Here is a 21332-nt window from a genome sequence, read left to right on the forward strand (position 1 = left end):
TTTATTTCAGCAAATGATTTTAAATCCATTTTTATACAGATTATGATGCAAATTGTAGAGATAGATTTAACGCCAGATCTTGTGCTTTTATTTTTAATGGAAAGAGGTGCCAACAGAGCGGAGACAAATGCCGAAAAACATGCAAAATCTGTACAGGTTAGTTACATTTTTATTTTGTTACCGACTACCGTTGCTATTTGATCAAATAAATCTTTTGCTTTATCGAAGTTATGTATAACCCCCTCCCTTCAATCCCAAGGCCAGCCCCCGCCCCCAGCCCACTCTTTCTGGTATCTCCACGTAACTTCATTTACAGATTTAAAATACAAGCCAGTTTATGATGAGAATTGTAAAGATACTTACAGCCCTTCTTTTTGTGGAAATTGCCAAAAAGGGTACCGACAATACTGCTTGAAAACATGCAAAATCTGTACAGGTTAGTTATTATATTTTGTTACTGTTGCTATTTGATCACATAAACCTTTTGCTTTATTGAAGTTACGTATAAGGACACGTTTTTTAAGTGTGGTGAAAATGACTTGGAGTGCCATGACAGTTTTTATAGTGAAAGTGAAATGACTAGTAACTAGAAAGTTTTTCACAGAAATGCCTTCAATCTTAACTGCCCCTATAAGGAAAATCCATTAGTTAGTCAATATGTCATAATATAGTACCAAGGTAGTGCCAGTTTTCAGCATTTTGGACTATAATGTTTAAAACGCCCGTAAAAAACTGAATTTTGCGACTTTTCTGTTCTAAATTCAGATTATTATATATATATCTCAGAATTATTCAAGAATATTTGGATTTTGGTAGGAATACTTAAACTGTGCTCAAAATAAGCAAAAAGTCATTTGTTTGATAAAATTTCTAGTTTGGTCGAAGGAGTTGTACAATGCCCATACTTTCGATCAGCTTGTGAATGAACTGCAACAACTTTTAAGAAACGTTGGTCTGTAATAATGGAGCCTAGCAAAAACCTATTGTGTGCCTGTATTCAGTAAAAATTCACTCAAAAAATTACAAGTGAGCTTTTTTACATTGCAATAGCTACTAGCTAGACAGCCACAAATTAGAACGTTTTTCAAGCATACTGTCGAGATTAAATCTGCTCAACAGCATTCTGTTCGAAAATCAAATTAAGAGTGTGTCAGTTTTCAGTCAAAAGTCATTTTTAGGTCAAAAGACAAAAAGTCAAAAGAAATGACTCTTTGCTGAATATTGGCACTATACAATTGATGTCTGACAGAATTTAAAGCAGGTTCATCAAGATGATTCTTTACAAAATCTAACGATATTGTGTGTTCTAATTCAGCAAAAGCCATTTTATATAAATAATATTTCTAGCTTAAAATCTTCATAAAAATGAATTTTTGCTGATTATTAGCACAATAAAGTAGATTTCTGACAACAATATCATGTTCATCATGGAAATTTGGTACATACTATTGATGTTTGAAGTTCATTGTGCCAGTTTTAAGTTAGTTATAGCAGGTTATCATAACACTGCATACAAAGCACATATTTTATGTGATTTACTATTGGTATATGCCTAGAAAAAGAAGTCACTTTAAGCTGGATAATGGCACACAGTGCAACAAAATTGTGCCACACACACAATAAAAGGCACACTCCTCCCTCAAACAATATTCCAAACTTTAAAAAGTGCCATTTAGCAATAAAAATGATTATTTCTGTCAAACAAGTCACTTTTTTACTGATTTCCAGGACACATATGCTGTTTAAATTTTCAAGATATAATTATAACTAAACTAAGATTTATATCTGCAACATAAACAATTCGGTGGTTTGAGATTTTTGATAATGCTTATATTGACTTAAAATAGTCGGTAATTCCCACGATGGCTGCAGTAGTCACTACAGCTGATAAGTGGCACTCTAATATAATTATCTGTTTTTGACCCCTTTATGAACACATTACTTTTCGAAATAGATGCTTAAACTAAGGCTAACATAAGATATATTCTTGTGAACTCGGCTAGTATATATTAAACATTTGTCATGGAGTTGTAGAGGGAGTTATGTGCCTCGCCGGGCTAAAGTAGTGGATGACCTTGCTGTACGGCAAGTTAAACAAGGATCTGAAACTACTAGGTTCCGTACAGACTCAACTCTGCACCCGTGTCAATATGTTCATTATATGCAAGCCTCTTGATTTATACCCATGGATTAAGAAATAGACATGTAGGATTAGGAATTAGTTTAACGACACAACCAAAAATTATCTTATCTATAAAAAACACGCCTTCATCTTTTTAATATTTTGCAAGAACCATCACTATTCATGTATGAAAGTGACTTTTTGCTGGATTCTGTCACCTACTGGAATTGCTAATGATGACTAAAATACTGAAAACAGTTACACACTGAACAATTTTTGCGCGAAATGTGACAAAATCAATGAATTTAGTCATGTTGAGGTTAATTTAGCAGTGCAAATTTTGGAATTTGGCCGCCAAATTTTTTCAAAGGCCTAACTCAAAATTCTGTCCCAAAACTTAAGGTCATGAGACAATTCTACGTTGATTCTGAAACTTCCATGAAAAAATATTGAAACCCTATTGAGTTCTATTGTTTTGAGCGAAGTCAATTTTGCAAATATCGCGAACTGAGATATGGGCAATTTTGTTCATTTTTTGCGATTATTTGAACACAGAATCCACAGTTAGGTAGATACTGAGCTGATAATCATAGATAATGTGTAGTATAGGCTTACGTTCCATATAAAGTTTGTTTCATTCAAAAATATTGATACTTGCCCAATTTATGGGCCAAAATCGATCAAATTTGGTGCGTATGCCCAAATATGGTCATATGGTTTTTTGCTCATAACTCAGTTATTTTTTGTTCAATCTTGATGAAAATTCATACACGAGTTCAGAGAACCACTAGCTACAAGTAGAGCACCTAAAATCTGGATTTTTGGCATGTTCAGGGTATTTGGCTAAATTGGGCCTAATTTGGACCAAATATGGGCGTGACCCCCTCAAAAGTTTGGTCACTGGTCCTAGTTTGTTGGTCAACTGCTATCTCGAAACCAAGGTTCACAAAAAAATCAGGGTGAACCCCCCCCCCCCCCCCCCTTAAAATGATTCAGCTGATTTTTGGCACTTAGTTTAATTTTTCATTGTTCATATTCTGCTTGAGCCTGGAACTTCGTTTTTTCAAATCACAACTGCTGAATATTTTCACTTCATCCTATGAACAAATTTATGGTTGCACTTTAAAAAGCACTGCGACATTTTCCTCATTTTGTGCAGTCTACTTTGAAAAAGGTAAAATCAGCAACACACCACACTTTTAAAAAAATGTGTCCATAACCTCCCTTCCTCCCCCTAAAGATATACCTGAGAAGAAAAAAGACAAGCCAGTTAATGATGAGTTTTGTGACGATAGACTTGACGCCGGTTCTTGTTCTTCAGTTTTACGTGCCGGGAATTGCCAACGGACGGGAAAATACTGCCAGAAAACATGCAACATGTGTACAAGTTAGTTACATTTTTATTTTCATCGTTGCTATTTGATCACAGAAACCTTTTGCTTTATTGAACTTACGTATAACCCCCGCCCTCCCCCTAAATACATACCTAAGGAGAAAAAAGATATGCCAGTTTATGATGAGTCTTGTAACGATAGTCTTAACGTCGGTTCTTGTTCTTCAGTTTTACGTGCCCCCTGTTTGGCACCAAATTTCCTCCAAAATCCAAAATTTCCTCGCAGGTTATCTGCTGATCTGCCGTCTTTCAGGATGTGGGCCAGCAGATCTGATCACATATAATACATGGGAAAATTAAAAAAGTGCCCTTCCCCCACCCCCCCCCCCCCCCCCTCCACGTAATGGTAACTTCATTTATAGATACGAGTGATAAATCCGAAAAATCTGATACTGAAGAGAAATTACCTGAAAATGATAGTGATGATAACGAAGACGCTAGAAAAAATGATACAGAAGACGATACTGAGAATGAAATTGATGATAACGAAGACGCTAAAACAGATGATACGGAAGACGATACTGAGACAGAAAGTGATAAAAAACCTGAAGACAAACCTAAGGAGAAAGAAAACGAGCCAGTTTGTGATAAGGAATGCTTTAATAAATGGCCGAGGTCATTATGTTCTTCAGTTTTACGTGGCGGTAATTGCCAACGGATGGGAAAAAACTGCAAGGAAACATGCACAACCTGTACAAGTTAGTTACATTTTTATTTTGTTACCGTTGCTATTTTATCACAGAAACCTTTTGCTTTATTGAAGTTACGTATAAACCCCCTCTCCCCTTCTTGCCTTAACTCCCCGCGCCGTAATGGGAACTTCGTTAATCATTTATAGATACGTTATTGTAATGTAAACTGAATGGAGTTGGGTTAAAAATAAATAAATAAAGACGATTTACACTAGTATTTTGAAAGCTCCTGCTAATAAATATCCCCCTCCAGGGTGTAAAGGCGATACGAATCGAAGATCAAGTAAATCAAGCGTTGCATTTCAGCTATGCAAAATTACAATGACATATATTTTGATTTATACAAATTGATAAATGGTTCTGCAATATAAGTTTCTTAATGTTTGGCTGGATGACAACTAACTAAAAAATGAAAATAAACTTGATTACATAATAATTAATTCGACTGAACCAACACATAGCAAGAGCCACATTAACGTTTGGGCCGTCTACCAAATTTGAATGACAAACAATAACAATAAATCAAACGTATCATAAATAATTACAGACGTTGCGTGGTTATCAAATGGTGAGAAAGTCGAATTACAAAGGGAATTAGAAAGTGGATCTTGTGAGGACTTTGACCCCCTTTGTAAGGACAAAGAAATAGCTTCGCAGTGCGATGAAGATTCTACGTTACAAAAGATCTGTCCAGCAAGTTGTGGACAATGTGGTATGTGATTTAATAATTAAACAATTAATTGACTTACTGATTATTTTATTGGTTAATCTGGTTTTTAAGATATTTTAAATAAGCGCAGTCTTGAACAGTGAACACGCTTGGTCTCATGATATCTTTCAACTTCCCGCAATGGTTTAGTGATCCGGTTACAAAGTGATGATGCTGACGAAACTAAGGAAGATGATAACGGGAAGGAAAGTGATGATGCTGACGAAACTAAGGAAGATGATACTGGGAAGGAAAGTGATGATGCTGACGAAACTAAGGAAGATGATACTGGGAAGGAAAGTGATGAAGATGCTGAAGAAGATATTAAGACTTGTGAACTTAACAGTGAAGATAACCATCCCGATAAAACAGTGTGTGGTAAATGGAAATCATACGGATTTTGCGAACGTTATAAATCAGTGAGGGATTACGATTGTAAGAAGACATGCTGTTATTTTAAAGGTTAGTTAATACTAGTTTTACTTGTTGTACTTGTTGTACTTGTTGTAAGTATTATTATATTATAAGGATACATTATTGAAAGTTATTGACGTTAATTTGTCTTCTCATTGTTCATTGTTTAATTTTGATTTATCTATTTGTTAAGACAACTACAAAGTCAAAATTCTCTCGAAATTGACTTTGTAGTTGTTTCTGATGGAGGGGAGTAATATCTATCAGCTGTTTTTGGTCCCATGGAAAAATATTTTTCCTAGCCGAAATTATTGCCTGTCAAAGGTCAGCGCTTATGTGTAATTGTATTGCGCGAGCGATTTTCAATCACGCGCCCTGAAAATCGATTTTGAAAATCTTGGACCTCGTATTTTGACGATTTTTTCAGGTCCAAGATTTTCAAAATTGAATAAAAAATTTTCTAAGGCCTATCTCAAAATTCTGGTCCGACAATCTCTTCTAAATGGTCCTAAGAACATATCCTGAAAGTTTCAGGGTGATTACTCAAAAAATGTAGGAGAAGATAGATTTTTAGACTCGATTTTCAGGGCGGCGCGATTGAAAATCGCTAGCGCAATACAATTACACATAAGCGCTGACCTTTGACCGGCAATAATTTCAGCTAGGAACAATATTTTTCCATGGGACCAAAAACAGCTGATAGATATCACTCCCCTCTATCAGAAACAACTACATAGTCAATTTCGAGAGAATTTTGATAAAGACCCCCCGGCCCCCTTAATGAACTACGTTCCGATAGCGATAGGATAGACATCTGTACATACGTTAGGTACGCCCAAGTTCATTTCACGTCGTTGTATTGTTTCAGAGAAACCTAAAAAGAAGGAAAAAGACGAGCCTGTTTATGATAAGAACTGTAAAGATTATCTACCGGCGACAGTTTGTGCTAACCAGAATTGCAAAAGAAACAGTAGTTACAAAAAATTGTACTGCAAGAAAACATGCAAAACCTGCACAAGTCAGTAGCATTTTTATTTTTGTTACCTTTGCTGTAATATATGTCTTCACTGTTGGATACGGGATCAGTGATTTCAATTCAATAGTTAACACTATTCAGCACTTCCACTAGCACAGCTGCTCTGATGGTGTTACCCTTCACACTTATTCCATTCACTTTCACTTTCAGGTGAGAAAAAAGTCGAATTACAAAGCGAATTACAAAGTGAATTACAAAGTGGATTACAACGTGGATTACAAAGTGGATCTTGTCAAGACTTTGACCCTCTTTGTAATGAAAAAGAAATAGCTTCGCTGTGCGATGATTCTGAATTACAAAAGATTTGTCCAGCAACTTGTGGACAATGTAGCTATGAGAATAATGGACAGTGCAAGGACAAGAGAGAGGCATGTAAAACTGATGAATTGCGGGAGTTTTGTTATCACCCAAATGTGAAAGACCTCTGTCCGCTATCTTGTGGACAATGTGGTATGTAATTGTTATTAAATTATAAATTCATTTTGTGATTACTTTATTCGTTAATTAGTGAGTAGTTAGTACAATAATGAGTCATGAAAACTGAAAAGGAGCTAGCTGACATTTTTCATCGTATGGGCTAACTAATAAGTATTATTATATATAACCATATATAATATTATATATAGTTCTTGCTTCAATGACTCAGATAATAAATTACCATTTTTGAATGAGTAGCAAACAATCCAGAGATTTTATTGAATATGAACTATTTTATGTGTCAAATTGTAATTATGTAAAAATGTAAATAAAATTTAAATAAAAATGCAAATAAAATGTAAATGTATATATTGTATATAAACTTATTGTTTCATTGATTTAAAGTCGCAGTTCACGAAGGAAAGTTTCGAGAAACTTATTGTAATCATTCATTTATTTATTAAAATCTTATGGCTTTCAGTTTCATTCAACGTTTTAATCTTTAAAACTCACTAAACAGTCAATTTCTTATCTTGGCTTTTTCATGTTATTATGTCTATTATCATAGAATGTCTATTATCATAGAATGTCTATTATCATAGAATGATAGACAATAAATATAACCAAATCCATGTATCCATAGGCATGAAACACTGCTGACTTTACGATATTTAATTCGGCAGTATCTTAAGAATGTATAATACCAAACATCTCATTGCCGTTCTATGTTTGGTGTTGCATGTTCCTGTTTGCCAAGGGCTTTTTGATGGTTTCATTGGTAAGTGATTTATAGCCTTACGACCTTGCAATTGAATTCAATTAGAGACTATTATTAGGAGTTTTATGTTATAAATATTATTTGCATAGACAATCTAGGTATTTTTCGATTTGGGTTAAACGAGGACGAAATCAGCCAGCTAAGCTTTTGACTGATTTAGTAACCCCGAAGACCGAAGTTAAGCCGTAGTACATGTACATTGTACATATTACATTACACTGGAGCTTACACAGTGTAATTTCCTCTGCGCCGCCTACGTTTATATAGGCGCGCGGCGCAGACTGGAGGAAAGTACACTGTAAGCTCGATTCAGTGTAATGTACGGCTTTTGTAAATTCGAGATAACAACTACATTTAAACATGCAGGTGGTTGCAAATGGCGGGCCATTATCACAGGCGACTTGTTGCAGAGACACAACAACATAATCGATCCTTTGGCCTGCGAAACACTGTGTAAGGAACACAGTGATTGTGTTGCGTATACCTACATGGGAAATCTTCTGAGGAACCCTGGTAAAATAAGTTTAAATTTGACCTTATTAAGTTATCTCTGAATCAGAGGTACATTCACAAGAGGTTCTGATTAGTTCCATTCTAAACCTTCAACCTCACTGATCTTTTTCAGATCTTGAAATATTAGATGGATTAATCCGTTGCAAACCATGACATACAATAGCATACGTACATATACCGTATATTATTACAAGCTCCTCACTCGGCAGGTGCGTGTTTTCTCCGAGGGACAGGGCACAGTCCACTTAAAGGAGCCGGTAAGGAACTTATCGTCAAAAGTGGGGCCATTACTGGAATACCGAACTGTCAAAATACAGGTTAGAGGCTTCCCAAGTGACGTCATTTAGATCATTGAGTTTTAATTTTAATCTTAACCCTTTACTTATCAGGTTTTTCAGATTATTGGTCGGCCAATATATGAACAAATTGTTAAGTTTTAACATCGTCCTTGTCTTGAAAATTCTTCCATTTTTAACTTAATCTACTTCACCCCAGATTCTTGCATTAACAACGAGGTTGTCTTCACAAAAGGATTAATGGAAAAGTTAGAAATGATCCCAAATTTGGAGGAATGCAAACGAGCCTGCCTTATTATTGAAGCCTGTGCTCTGTTCACTTTCTTTCCAGGTATGAAGGTTAACAGTTCAGTCATATGGTGCTATGGCAGTTAAACTTCTAGTGCCTTACCAATTTAAATTCCGTAAAATGGCAAATTTTCCGATGTGACACTAACCATATGGGCTCTTTGGATTAATGGAAATAAAATAAGTATATAGATAGAAAATATGTGACCCCTGGCGCGATTTTCCATAATTTTTTGCCCGGTAATATATCGGTCCGGCAGAAATTCCGTCCGAAATTCAAAACACGATGCTATATTATTCAATCACATTTTAAGATTTTATATAACAATCATACTGAGCTATAAACCTAGATAAAATGTTGTGCTTCCTGAGAGACGAAACCGCAACCGTTCTACACAAAACGAAATCGGTGAAAGTTGTTTCGGGAATTCTTAACTGTAAGTGTAAACCTGCTATTAAAAGTATAAATCTTCGTATTTAAAAAAAACCTTCAGTTAATGTACTTGGTCCTGACTTTTAGCTCATATTCACAACAGAAATGTTAGTGATGCAGATTTTCTTCTTAAACATTACAATTATCCATCGACTATTCAGGTGATCGTACAAGTAATGGAGTCAACCAATTGGGGAACAATTTTAAATCACAAAACAACCTTGACCGTAATGAACAATTCCTAAAGGACGAAGATGCAGAGATAAGCATGTATCACTCCAATCAAGACGGTGTTGGGAGATTCATGAAATCGAAAAATGAATTGGAGGAAAACGGGAAATTTAAAAAAGTAGTGTTAGATGATGTAGAGGGGTGTTCAGTTAATATCGGAAAAGATAAGGCAAGCACCACTGAGCTACCCATCCCAGTCGGTAAGTTGACTATTAGTTAACCTAGTTTCTTTGTGGACACAATCGAATGATTTTGCTGCTGCTGATATAGTAGAAAATATTTAATTTTTCGTGTGTTTACCTCAAAAGCGTATCTCCAGAGGCTGTCTTCGTGTTCAGAAGTAACAAGATCTGCTCCTTGTTCCCTCTTTTTTCCTCTTTTTAATCCTTGCAAATTCTTCATTTTTCCGTTTATATGACCCTATTAAGAGAACTGTTTTGTTTTGAAACCCCAAGGTGGAGGTTGGCGTGTGCCGCAATTTATTAATCAATGGTTATTACATAAATGAAATTATAGAAGTCACACTAAAATATAATAATGTAAAATAAAATATATTAAAATGAATGCCCTACTAAAAGTACTATATAACTAACGGTCTGCAAAACTGGTTGAAGTCGCAATTTGTAAACATGCTAATTACTATTTAATAATAATAGATAAAAAGTTTTGCGCGGCAGATGTAAATTCGGCATTGCATAATGGCAGTGAAATTAAAATGATATGTTGTTGATAAAAGATCATGGTCATTTGTCGCGAGTGATCTTTCTTTACGCGTTGTCGCTTACTAACTCGGTGTTGTAGTCTATCTGCGAGCGCCCTTCTCTTTGAGACTTTCTTAGCCCAGGTATACTATAAAGTAAGAAATTTGGCCAATTCATCGTCTCCTGAGCTTTGCAGCTTGAGGAGTTCGCGCTTAGCTGAATTTTTAAAGATTTCAATTGAAAAGGTAGAACTTGGAATAGTTATATCCTTACTTTGTTTTGTAATAGAGAGCATGGGTCCTTTGAAGAAAAGAGTATTTCTAAATGTTGGGCCGTTGTAAGTTGTGAACCAAGAAAGGTTATGTTCGTATGTGGAATTATAGGTGGGAATATCGTGAGGGAAAAGTTCTTTGATGGATTTAGGGAGAAGGCTTGGCATGTTCCTTACTTTGTGTAGTAGAATAAGAGCGTTTTTTACAATGACGCTATGGACTGTTAGGATATTATGCAATCTAAACGCACTTTTTGTGTGCTCCGGGGGATTGCCGTCTTTATATCTATAATTTACATATCCTGACATAACAGCTCTAATTCCCTGCTTTTGCTTGGTGAACAGAGATTCAATGTGACCTTTTGAGGCAAATCCCCACACTAAAGAACAGAAATTTAGATGGGATTGGATAAGGCTTTGGAAAATGTTTAGGCGGGCTTTGATAGGTAGAAGGTGCTTTAGCTTATACATAACTCCGAGGTAGCGACCCATCTTTATTCTAACTGCCGTAATGTGTTTTTGCCAAGTGAGCTTTTCGTCTAGGATCACTCCTAAAAATCTTGCTTCAGTCTTACGTTCGATTACAGTGTTGTCAATGGACAAATTAAAGCCGCTGAAGTCGATTCTTTTTCTAGTGAAAATCATGTAACACGTCTTTTTTACATTTAAAGATAGCCCATTAGCACCTACCCAATCTACAAGACGTGAAATTAGCTGATTAGCTTTTAATTGTATTTCTTCTAGGGTGGTTCCACTAATTAATATGTTTGCGTCGTCGGCATAAAGGATGAACTTTGCAAAATCACTAATTCCAGGTAGGTCGTTTATATAAATTACAAATAAGAGAGGTCCTAAAATGCTACCCTGAGGTACGCCGTAAACTATGGGCATGCTAGAAGAGCAAGTTCCGTTTAAAGTTACGTATTGAGATCGATTACAAAGGTAAGATCTAAACCATTCGTGCGCGACTCCCCTGATCCCACAATGGTCAAGCTTCTTAAGTAAGGTCTCATGATCAAGCACGTCAAAGGCTTTAATGTAATCGAGCAGGAGCAGTAGGGAAATTTGTTTCTTATTCAGAGAGTATAGTATAGAATTTTGGGCATTGAGCAGTGCATGTTCGCACGATCTTCCTGGCCGAAATCCGTATTGATTTTCGAAAAGAGAATCGTTCTTATCTAAAAATTCTAAAACACGAGCATGCATAAGTTTCTCATAAATTTTCGAGAATGATCCCAAAAGAGAGATCGGCCTATAATTAGCTACTTCCAATTTTGAACCACCTTTGTGGATAGGAACGACTTTCGCAGTTTTTAGAGCATTTGGGAAGGTACCACTGGAGAACGAACAGTTAATGACATTAGCTAGTGCCCTGGTAAAGTTTTCGCAGCTGTTTGCAATTTTCAATGGCTCAATTTTACAATCGAGTGTGGACTTGTTCTTAAGCCCTGATATTATCTTTTGGACTTCACCGTGTGATGTAGGCTTAAGAAACATCGAGTTACTACACGAAGCCTTAAGAAAATGCTTGAAACCACCTGGGTCAAAGGTTCGACGGGCAGCGATTTGCCTCTTGATACTGGCTGCAATACCGGAGAAGTAGCCGTTAAATTTCTCAGCGACTGCCAGATCGGAGCTTATAATCGTGCCATCGTCGTCCTTCAGACGGGTGTGTCCGAACTTTTTTCTGTTACGGTTCAGGAGGCCATTGATAATTTTCCATTGATTTTTAGAGCAGTTTTGGTATTTGTCAAACATTTTCTTATAGTACTTTTCTTTGGCTAGATTCACCAAACTTCGGTTCTTTCGACATGAAATTTCAAATTTCGCCATTCTTGAATACACTCACTCGACAGAGAGCAAGTAAAAGGGCATGGAAAGTTTTATCTTCGCAAGGTTGCCTCTTGATGTCAGTTATTTCAGTTATGAGCTTCAATCGAACAAAGGTGATTCTGTCTAAAGGAACGTCGTTGAATTCACTAGGAATTTTGTCCAAGGGGGCCACTTCATTGTGGCACAATGCCCAGGCTTTGTATCTGTTTTTCGACCAGTTATTTTGATTCTTTGTCCCCTGACCCTCCGAATCAGCTGCCAGTAGCTGCAATTGATCTTCACTCAGTGGTCGGATGTTTATGAATAAAACTCGACAGTCACAATCACAAAAATTGTCTGTTCAACAAAGGATGATCTAGCAACTGAAGTTAGCGACTGACAAATTTGGAAATGTTCAAATTTGGGAACGTGAAAAATAAAAGTGTGCAGCATGGTGCGCGCACCTCTTCCACGCTTTCCAGGCACGTGACTTCTCATGAGAAAATATCCAGCCATGGCATTATCGATTTGCTATGTGTTGGTTCAGCCGAATTAAATTATTATATAATCAAGTTTATTTTTCTTGTTTAGTTAGTCATTCGGCTAAAAAATTAAGCAACTTATATTGCATTACCATATTTTATCAATTAATATACCAAAATATGTCATTGTAATTTTGCATGGCTGGAATGTAACTCTTGATTTATATATAATAATTTATTGAGTTAAAAAAAAAATATATATATATTATGGATTAAAGCTATACAATCACTTTCAAACTTATTTACCATTCAATTCAGATTTCAGATAACCTTAGCTCGCCTACAACCTAATTGTGTTAGAAAATGAATTTCTTGGAACACGCCTCCTATGCTTGTAAAGAGCTAATCAGCTTATTTGATAAAAGTTTAAACCGGGTAAACTTATGAAATTCAGTTTTAATAGGCTCATTAACACAGGTTCAGATACTGTCATCTATTGCAAGTCGGAGATTCGTAAAAATGTCCACATCATTTGTGAGAAGACACGACAAATCAAGAAGAATGAACTTCCTGAGTGCAACAGAAACTTCGTCGTCAACTCAGGTTTGTTGCTCTTAGGCGATTCCGTATTTTCAATGTTATTTTGTAAGCAATTACTAAAAGATCGAGCAATATAATTGACTAGAAATTATGATAAAATTTAAAAATTATCACAATAATACGGATCTTAAAGCTATTAAAACGTTTAGATTCGCGATTTTTTTCTCATAATTAACGTTTCTATAAAAAGATAAAAGCACGTTCAATTAAAAATTAAGTTTTAAAACTTGCACCATTGTTGATTGTTGGAAGTTAGCTAGATCGGCAGAGAAATGCCCAATCTTCACAATTAAATGACAATACAGCTGTCCCCTGGTCAATAAGGTGTTAGAGACTTGTCCGTGTGCAATCTCACACTGGAGTTCAGACCACGTTGATGACATGTGTTATAGTGAGCGTCAGTTGTAGAGTAGTTGTTCTTGTTACAGTTGTAGAGTAGTTGCTTCAAAGTAGTGTTAATGTATTTTTCAATGCCCCTGAAGATATGTGAAGTATTGTGTTATATGTGTGTACAAAATCACCTTTTTGAGCGACTTAAATGTTATTTGAACTGTGAATAATATGGCATTCCACTTAATGACACAAAAGCAATTATATTTATATAAATGTTCATGTTCAGCCACATGTCGGATCTAAAACAATCGTTTCTAAAAAAACATATTGCTTAGTTACAGAATACAGATGTTAGGTTACAGTTGATAAGTTACAGTTACTAGGTTACAGTTGCTAGGTTACAGTTGCTAGGTTACAGTTGCTAGGTTACAGTTGCTAGGTTACAGTTACTAGGTTAATCACTAACAGTGATCTGTTAGTTATTACGGATGTATATCAAGTATAAAGTTAAACTCACGTCTGGTATGGTTGACGGACGGATCTCGTTTCCCAAACACCTTTATTTTTATAAACTTCCTAAAACTTGGCACGGTGACACAGTATATAAAGAAGTTCGACATAACATTTAGCAGGGTTAGATATCTTGCAACTACATGGAAACTATCCGCCGATCTCCCTTCAAACATTTTATGTCTGGACGTCACGAAGTACAGTGCCATGGGCATGGAAGCAACAGAACACACCACAGCAGTGGACACCACCGTCAACAGTCCGTGCCACACCAACCTTCCCCCGCTCACTCTGGCTACATTTCTAGCCTCCACTAGATACAGTGTTATACAGATAGTGTTCAGGATAGTTACGGTGTTGGGGATGCCTGCTAATAAGGCAGCACTGAGAGGTACAAGCCAGTCCCAGGTTGCCGCGTTATAGCCGTATTCTCCGTAATAAGTTAGGGGGTCGAACTTCACGTCGTCCTTATCTATAATGAAGAATAATATTGGCATGTAGCCAGATATTATCCATATGCACCCACACATTACGTGAACATTCCTCTCTGTCAAAGATCTGGATCGTAGGGGGTGTTTTAGTATAAACAGCTTGCTGGAAGTAAGAGCACATACGAAGAAGACGCTGGCTGAGAAGGAGAACCAGGTAACATAGACACGGATACAAAGCAACAAATTACCAAAGATCCAACCGTCAGCTGCCAGGGATATAGCGGCTGGTATGACGTAGGAGAAATTGAGAGTCAAGTCACAAACAGCAATATGTACGATCAGTCCTACGATGAACTTGTGTAGTTTTATAGCTCTGTACTTGATGGCTGCCACTAGCACGATAGTATCTCCTATCAAGGATGAGATGACAATAATAAGATGGTATCCTAATATGCAGTATCTTTCCGCTGAACTAAGCATCACACTTGTTGTGTTATTGGTGGTCGAGTAAATCATCGCTGTGAATCACCTTTGGAATTATTTGATATTAATGACATAGTAATTTAATTCACAACTTCGTCCAAATAATGTTATAAGTTCAAACAAAGGATAGGCTAAGTGATACATTTTCACAAAAGGTAAAAGTGTCGTCAAGAGCTAAACTGTATGCACTGTAATGATTATTGAATTAGAAGCTACCACCAGGTACACATTAATTTTATTGATAGTTTTAATATCTCATTATCATATCTGACATATAACATATTGTGTTTCTGACAATTCAACTGAAAAGGTGTTGACAATCACCATGAATCGACAATATTTAGTATACCGTAACATGTTAACAAGGCAAGAACACTGTTTAGTATGTTAGAGGGTTTGTCATCCCTAACAAATATGTCTTAGTGGCTCCGACGGCCCGCTCCGACTTTATAGTTAATGTATTTAGTTATTTCCAGTTATAAATATAAATTAATTTTACACTGTCATATTTATATATATGTATATCTTAAATATGCAGCACGTACTTTGAAACAAAAATATTCCGAAGTGAAAACGCAATATTCAAATTCATAAATTAACAATAAGAATTGACATTTGACCAGTTTCCACTACTACTCTTGTCTCAAGATGGCTGCTATTTGGTTAGAGTTAAAAACCTTGACATGCTAAATTAACTGTGAAGCCGAGAAAATCAGCACTTTGACAATAAAAAATCGCTATAACTCACGAAATGATCTAGGTCTGATGGGGGGTCGAGTAAAGTTTATCGTTTTGCTCATTTTTTTGACTCATAATCTTCTAAAGACTAAACGCTATTAGAGTGAATAGATAATGTTCGAACATTTGTTCTTCGATGATAACAAAATAATGAAAAAAACATGCTCACAGATACTATGTATAAGAAATGTTGCTCAGGGGACTTGTGTAAAATTAACTTTACTTTTTAAATACAATTTAGAAAGCTTTACTCCAGCTGCTTTTGCCGCACATTTTGATTAGTAAATAATCTTGTCTCCTTCTTGAAGATCGCAAAATTAGGCACATCAATTAAGGAGCGACTCCTACTTAGTTAAATGTAGGGTTCGTTGTCTGATGTAAAAGACTTAAACTGTTTTAAGATTTTCGCGTGCTAATCATTATGATAACGACGGAAATGGCCATATTCATACTTTATTAATTAAGATAGATATAATGGAATAAGTTTAGCCGCTTTGAAGTGAGGGTACTTAGCAATGCTTCTTTAATTGTTACATTTACGCTTGAAAATTAAAAAAAGGAAAGCTCTATCTGCGCACGAATATAATAAAATTCAAAGCAGAACAATCAAGCAACGTGTTACACATTATACCTTTATCAATATGAATTAGAAAACATTCCATTCGTTGATTCAACTGTACATTAAAGAATACACAAATGCAAATATAGCTGTCGTTACATCACTATTGAATATTGGTGCATTGTAACTGTTCGATCACTGAAACTGAAAATTGAACCACTTTTCATGTCGTATCTCCCATTTTCAATTTAAACTGCTATTGAGTATACGTGATTTAAGGAACAAAAACAGAAAAACTTCTATGAACTGAATAACCAAGATTACCAAGATTATGTAAAGATGTACTGCAGCAGGTTTCTAAGTCTTACACTACCCAAGTGAACAAAGAGAAATGCTCACTGATCAGCAGCACGACAACAAGTAAAGCAACATGTCAATAACTTTATAGTGTTTAAGTGTTACTTAACGTATGTAACAAATTGCTGAGTTACTGCAAATATATAACTCCTGTATGGTAACTACTCTGTGTTCGCAAATTAATAAATAACTTACAATGGTCTAATGACTACCTGGAACCTCTGTTGCACAGTTCTCCATGCTGCTCGATTATTTGTCAGTAGACATGATTTTCAAATGTGTAAATGTGTAAATGTGTGACCTTTTGAGCCTCGGCCTTGAATACTTTAGAATCAGGAATGCTTCATGTGTTTTAGAGACACGTATACTAGGAAATATTCCATTGGAATCTGGATTCAAATTAAAAGTACATCCAACGTACGAATAATAAAAATATAAAGTAAAATGTATAAAGTAAAATGTACAAACTCGAGGACGAATGGAGAAGGGTATAACGGACGTTCTGTGTAAAAAACAGTGTCGCTTTATTTCATGTGATAGGTAATAGGTATCTCATAATCCTGACGCATTATTACGTAAGGCACTGTTTCTATGTGATACCACAAAATGAAGTATCACCGTACCCGGGTCTTCGCGGGTTGCGGTTCATATTTAGCGGTGATATCAACCTGACAACCCACCACTGCACGATGTCTCTGTAATTTAATATATTTTATCTACTGGTACTGTGTCTACTGGTACTATTATTGCTTTACTTTCAGGGCACTGTAAAGTATCTCCTCCAACAGGAGTTATAACGTACCTTTACTTTCAGGACACTGTAAAGTATCCCCTCCAACAGGAGTTATAACGTACCTTTACTTTCAGGGCACTGTAAAGTATCTCCTCCAACAGGAGTTATAACGTACCTTTACTTTCAGGGCACTGTAAAGTATCTCCTCCAACAGGAGTTATAACGTACCTTTACTTTCAGGGCACTGTAAAGTATCTCCTCCAACAGGAGTTATAACGTACCTTTACTTTCAGGGCACTGTAAAGTATCTCCTCCAACAGGAGTTATAACGTACCTTTACTTTCAGGGCACTGTAAAGTATCTCCTCCAACAGGAGTTATAACGTACCTTTACTTTCAGGGCACTGTAAAGTATCTCCTCCAACAGGAGTTATAACGTACCTTTACTTTCAGGGCACTGTAAAGTATCTCCTCCAACAGGAGTTATAACGTACCTTTACTTTCAGGGCACTGTAAAGTATCTCCTCCAACAGGAGTTATAACGTACCTTTACTTTCAGGGCACTGTAAAGTATCTCCTCCAACAGGAGTTATAACGTACCTTTACTTTCAGGGCACTGTAAAGTATCTCCTCCAACAGGAGTTATAACGTACCCCAACTCTACAGAGTATACTCATATCCCTGTAGGAAGTGCTCTAGTTGCTCTATGTGCGGGTACCGAGAATACAGAGCAACCTTACATCCTGCCGTGTCTTGCTGAAAATCCTATTACTTGGAAAGGTTTGTCAAATATCGATCTTAATTATTTAAACCTATTAATACTTGGTATTTTTCCCATTATTTTGTACGTCATTGATATAAGAATGAGTTAAAAGAATCTTGATCCAGGTCCTTTGCTATTCAATATTTTGAAAATCTTGGACCTCGTTTTATGACGATTTTTCCAGGTTGAAGATTTTCAAAATGGAATACAAAATTTTTAAAGGCCTATCTCGAAATTATAAAACGAGTGAAATCTTCTAAATGGTCTTAGAACATATCCTGAAAGTTTCAAGGTGATTGCTCAAAAAATGTAAGAGAAGATAGATTTTTAGACTCGATTTTCAGGGCGCGCAATTGAAAATCGCTCGCGCAATACAATTACACATGAGCGCTGACCTTTGACCGGCAATAATTTCGACTAGGAACAATATTTTTCCATGGGACCAAAAGTAGCAGATAGATATCACTCCCCTCTATCAGAAACAACTATAAAATCAATTTCGAGAGGAATTTCATAAAGACCCCCCTGCCCCCTTAACCGTCCCTTATAAAGTTATAAGGTCAGAGGGGGGGGGGGGGGGGTTTCAGTTTTTCAGCTTTTGTGTTTTAACTTACTGACTTAAGGCGTCTTCAACGTCCAAGTATCGATGCACTGTCTCCATAGCAACCCATCTACCATAAGTCTTCCGATTTCTGCGCAGATGTTAACCGTTCTAAGATTTCGAATAGTAACATTAGGGAGGTTCCCAATAGTAACATGTTAATTATTACGTGATAATTGTAGCCAGTTATCCATCCAAGCATCCGATAAGACACGCTGTTTATAGTGTAAGTGAGTCCGAGTATCCATGATTTTAAGTGACCAAGTATATCATGATTATTTTATTGAAACGCCTTTCAGATTATCCTGTATGCTGACAAGAAACTGTTGCAGTTCCGTTGAATACGCTCCGCTATTTCATTGATAACTACAGTCTGCAGCACAATCTCGGTAATTATCTATAAGTTTGAGTAATTTAACTGTATTTATATTATTACGTAAGCTTAGATAAGCGGCTCCGATTATTGAACGTGATTCGCTAACTTCGCTAGCAGGAAGTGGTGTTTAATAGAACGTAGTTCTAACTCCTATAATACTATATAGTGCTACATAGCACTTACCTATACTAATACTTATATAGCACTCAGTGGTATTGGTCATGATACGATGAGGGAAAGTCTGGACATGAAACAATTGCACTGCCACACGTGAAATGTTCATCTAATGAGGGCGGTAGTAAACTGACCACAGCTATACTTAATAAACCATATTATTTCCAATTTGTTAGTATTACTTATAAACTTTGAACTAATTTTCGATTTTTCATGTCCTGAGCAAGTCTTGAGATTTTTCTGATAAAACTAAAGGAAATATTTAACGTTTCAATGTCACAACATCATATAATTTATGTTCTAAAATTATTTGTTAAATGGTAGTGTCGAAATTATTATTATTAAAACTTTTAATGATGATGAGATAATGAGATTATCCTATTGTTACTTACGTATTGTGATTAGCTTGCATTCTACCTGAGTACCATACGTTGCAATTTAGTCGCTATGTTACATCTGTTTCATCTCATAATTACACAAATACTCGGTTACACGGTTAACCCGGATTGTTCTGTGGTTTTTATACACTTAGCGAGATACATTAGATGTACATTACTTCTTGAAGAATTTTTATGGCAAGTGTTAGTAATTAGAAATCAGAATGCAATGAAGCGAAAAAGCTAGTACTTGGAAACCTGCTCAATAATGCCCCCAGCAAGAATGTGCTAAGCTCGTGTAGTTTCTCTGTTACCTACAAGTTCAATTTGGATAATAAAGACTCTCAATAGTGGCGATCAATCAACACCTGACCCAGATTATCCTATATATATCTAACATGGCATCACGTTTATAATTCTTAGCTCTTTACTAATTTTCTCCAGTCCCATTTTCCTCATGTACTCAGCTCCGTGTCATTGGATTGTTCAAATTTTGTCTCCTTTCTCATTATGTCTCCTTTCTCATAGTCCTCTCCTAGCAAGGATTATTAAGTCTTTATGTAGCCCGATTATACCTGTAGTATTAACAGTAAACTCTACTGCTCTTGCAGCCCCCCCCCCCCCTGATATCAACTAGGGGGGACTACTGTATAAGAATTGGACATTAGCGATAGTTTTAAATTTCAGAGATATACTTTATTGTCTTGGTATGTTGTTAATTGTTAATTGTCTGGGTAGGTAGTTAAATCTCAGTGCGCCTTTTGTCTGGCAGCCCTTTCCACAATGAAATCCTTCATGTTAGGAGATTTTCACTATATCTCCTTACCATCAACACCCATTTCTTTGTTTTTCATTTCTCTAGTTTATCAGTTTATATCAATTATTTTATTGCAGTACCACTTGCACTACCATCTACCGTTGGAAAACTAGCACCACATTGCTATTATCAGCTCTTTAGTTAGGTGTGTTTTATTGTAGACTCCTTAGTTCGTAATTTAGTGCATTGATAAACTTTATTTAAAACTTCGATGTAGATGATTTGATTTATCACTTTGACTTTAGAATAACTTTGAAACAAGTAATAAACACATATAAATTTAATAATAATAAATAGTAAGTATAAAGGCTCAATGAAAACTTTGCCAAACTGACTAGCTCTTTTGTTGGAAAGTATAACAATTATTATTAATTCTTTAGCGTTAAAACGAAGAGAAATTTTTGAATTTGTAAAAGTGTCATATTGCTTAAAAAAAATATTCATATCATATTAAGTGGTCGACCAGACGGGCTCGATCTTTTGTTCAAGAGAGAACAATTAATTTTTTAGAATTTGTATATTGCTATTATGTAAATTTAAATAAAACGTAAATTTTACTATATAAATAGGCTACGTGTAAAATCCGGATTGGAGTATTATTTATGAGTTGCATTGTTGTAATGTATTCTGGGTAAAATTATCTTTATCCCGGTTGTTGCGACAAGTAAAAATGCTCTTATTAGGGAAAGGAGATTACTCGACGTTTCAATGTAACTACATCGTATTCATGATCTAAAAACAAGTGTTAAAAATTCAAAACGTAAAAAACATATATCTGAGGCAAAATTTGTGTACGTTAATTTATTTTTAATCAATCAACTTTATCCAAAAATTCGATACAAAAAAGTCATAACAAAATTCATAACAAAACTAATTTATACGACGACAAACTT

General features: G+C 35.7%; 3 protein-coding genes across 4 annotated transcripts in view; 2 read left to right on the forward strand and 1 right to left on the reverse strand.

The window, feature by feature from the left end:
• Positions 1 to 7165, forward strand: part of LOC134819529 (thrombospondin-1-like) — a 45730-nt gene extending 38565 nt beyond the window's left edge. The window contains exons 11-19 of the mRNA XM_063829515.1: positions 40 to 156; positions 317 to 436; positions 3363 to 3509; positions 3878 to 4213; positions 4461 to 4490; positions 4755 to 4919; positions 5067 to 5378; positions 6199 to 6348; positions 6517 to 7165. Coding sequence (XP_063685585.1) covers positions 40 to 156; positions 317 to 436; positions 3363 to 3509; positions 3878 to 4213; positions 4461 to 4490; positions 4755 to 4919; positions 5067 to 5378; positions 6199 to 6348; positions 6517 to 6824 — 1685 coding nt within the window. The 3' untranslated portion in view covers positions 6825 to 7165. The remainder of the gene's footprint in view (positions 1 to 39; positions 157 to 316; positions 437 to 3362; positions 3510 to 3877; positions 4214 to 4460; positions 4491 to 4754; positions 4920 to 5066; positions 5379 to 6198; positions 6349 to 6516) is intronic.
• Positions 7166 to 7430: 265 nt separating this feature from the next.
• Positions 7431 to 20769, forward strand: LOC134819542 (uncharacterized). Of its 2 annotated transcripts, none has more exons than XM_063829532.1 (10): positions 7431 to 7561; positions 7928 to 8074; positions 8284 to 8391; positions 8570 to 8701; positions 9009 to 9095; positions 9253 to 9522; positions 13066 to 13191; positions 17944 to 18111; positions 18995 to 19084; positions 19275 to 20769. In XM_063829532.1, the coding sequence occupies exons 1-9, from the start codon at positions 7477 to 7479 to the stop codon at positions 19009 to 19011; spliced, it is 1140 nt and encodes a 379-aa protein (XP_063685602.1). In that variant the 5' UTR covers positions 7431 to 7476; the 3' UTR covers positions 19012 to 19084; positions 19275 to 20769. The 2 variants fall into 2 exon arrangements, with proteins under 2 accessions (XP_063685602.1, XP_063685604.1); XM_063829534.1 differs by having other exon boundaries at positions 7958 to 8074.
• LOC134820016 (mu-type opioid receptor-like) lies at positions 13352 to 14987 on the reverse strand. The gene is made up of 2 exons (XM_063830191.1): positions 14039 to 14987; positions 13352 to 13664 (listed from the first exon to the last, which is right to left on the reverse strand). The coding sequence occupies exons 1-2, from the start codon at positions 14976 to 14978 to the stop codon at positions 13633 to 13635; spliced, it is 972 nt and encodes a 323-aa protein (XP_063686261.1). The 5' UTR covers positions 14979 to 14987; the 3' UTR covers positions 13352 to 13632.
• Positions 20770 to 21332: the final 563 nt, after the last annotated feature.

This window comes from Bolinopsis microptera, chromosome 8 (assembly GCF_026151205.1).
Source record: "Bolinopsis microptera isolate Bmic1 chromosome 8, MBARI_Bmic_1.0, whole genome shotgun sequence".
Lineage (NCBI taxonomy): Eukaryota > Metazoa > Ctenophora > Tentaculata > Lobata > Bolinopsidae > Bolinopsis > Bolinopsis microptera.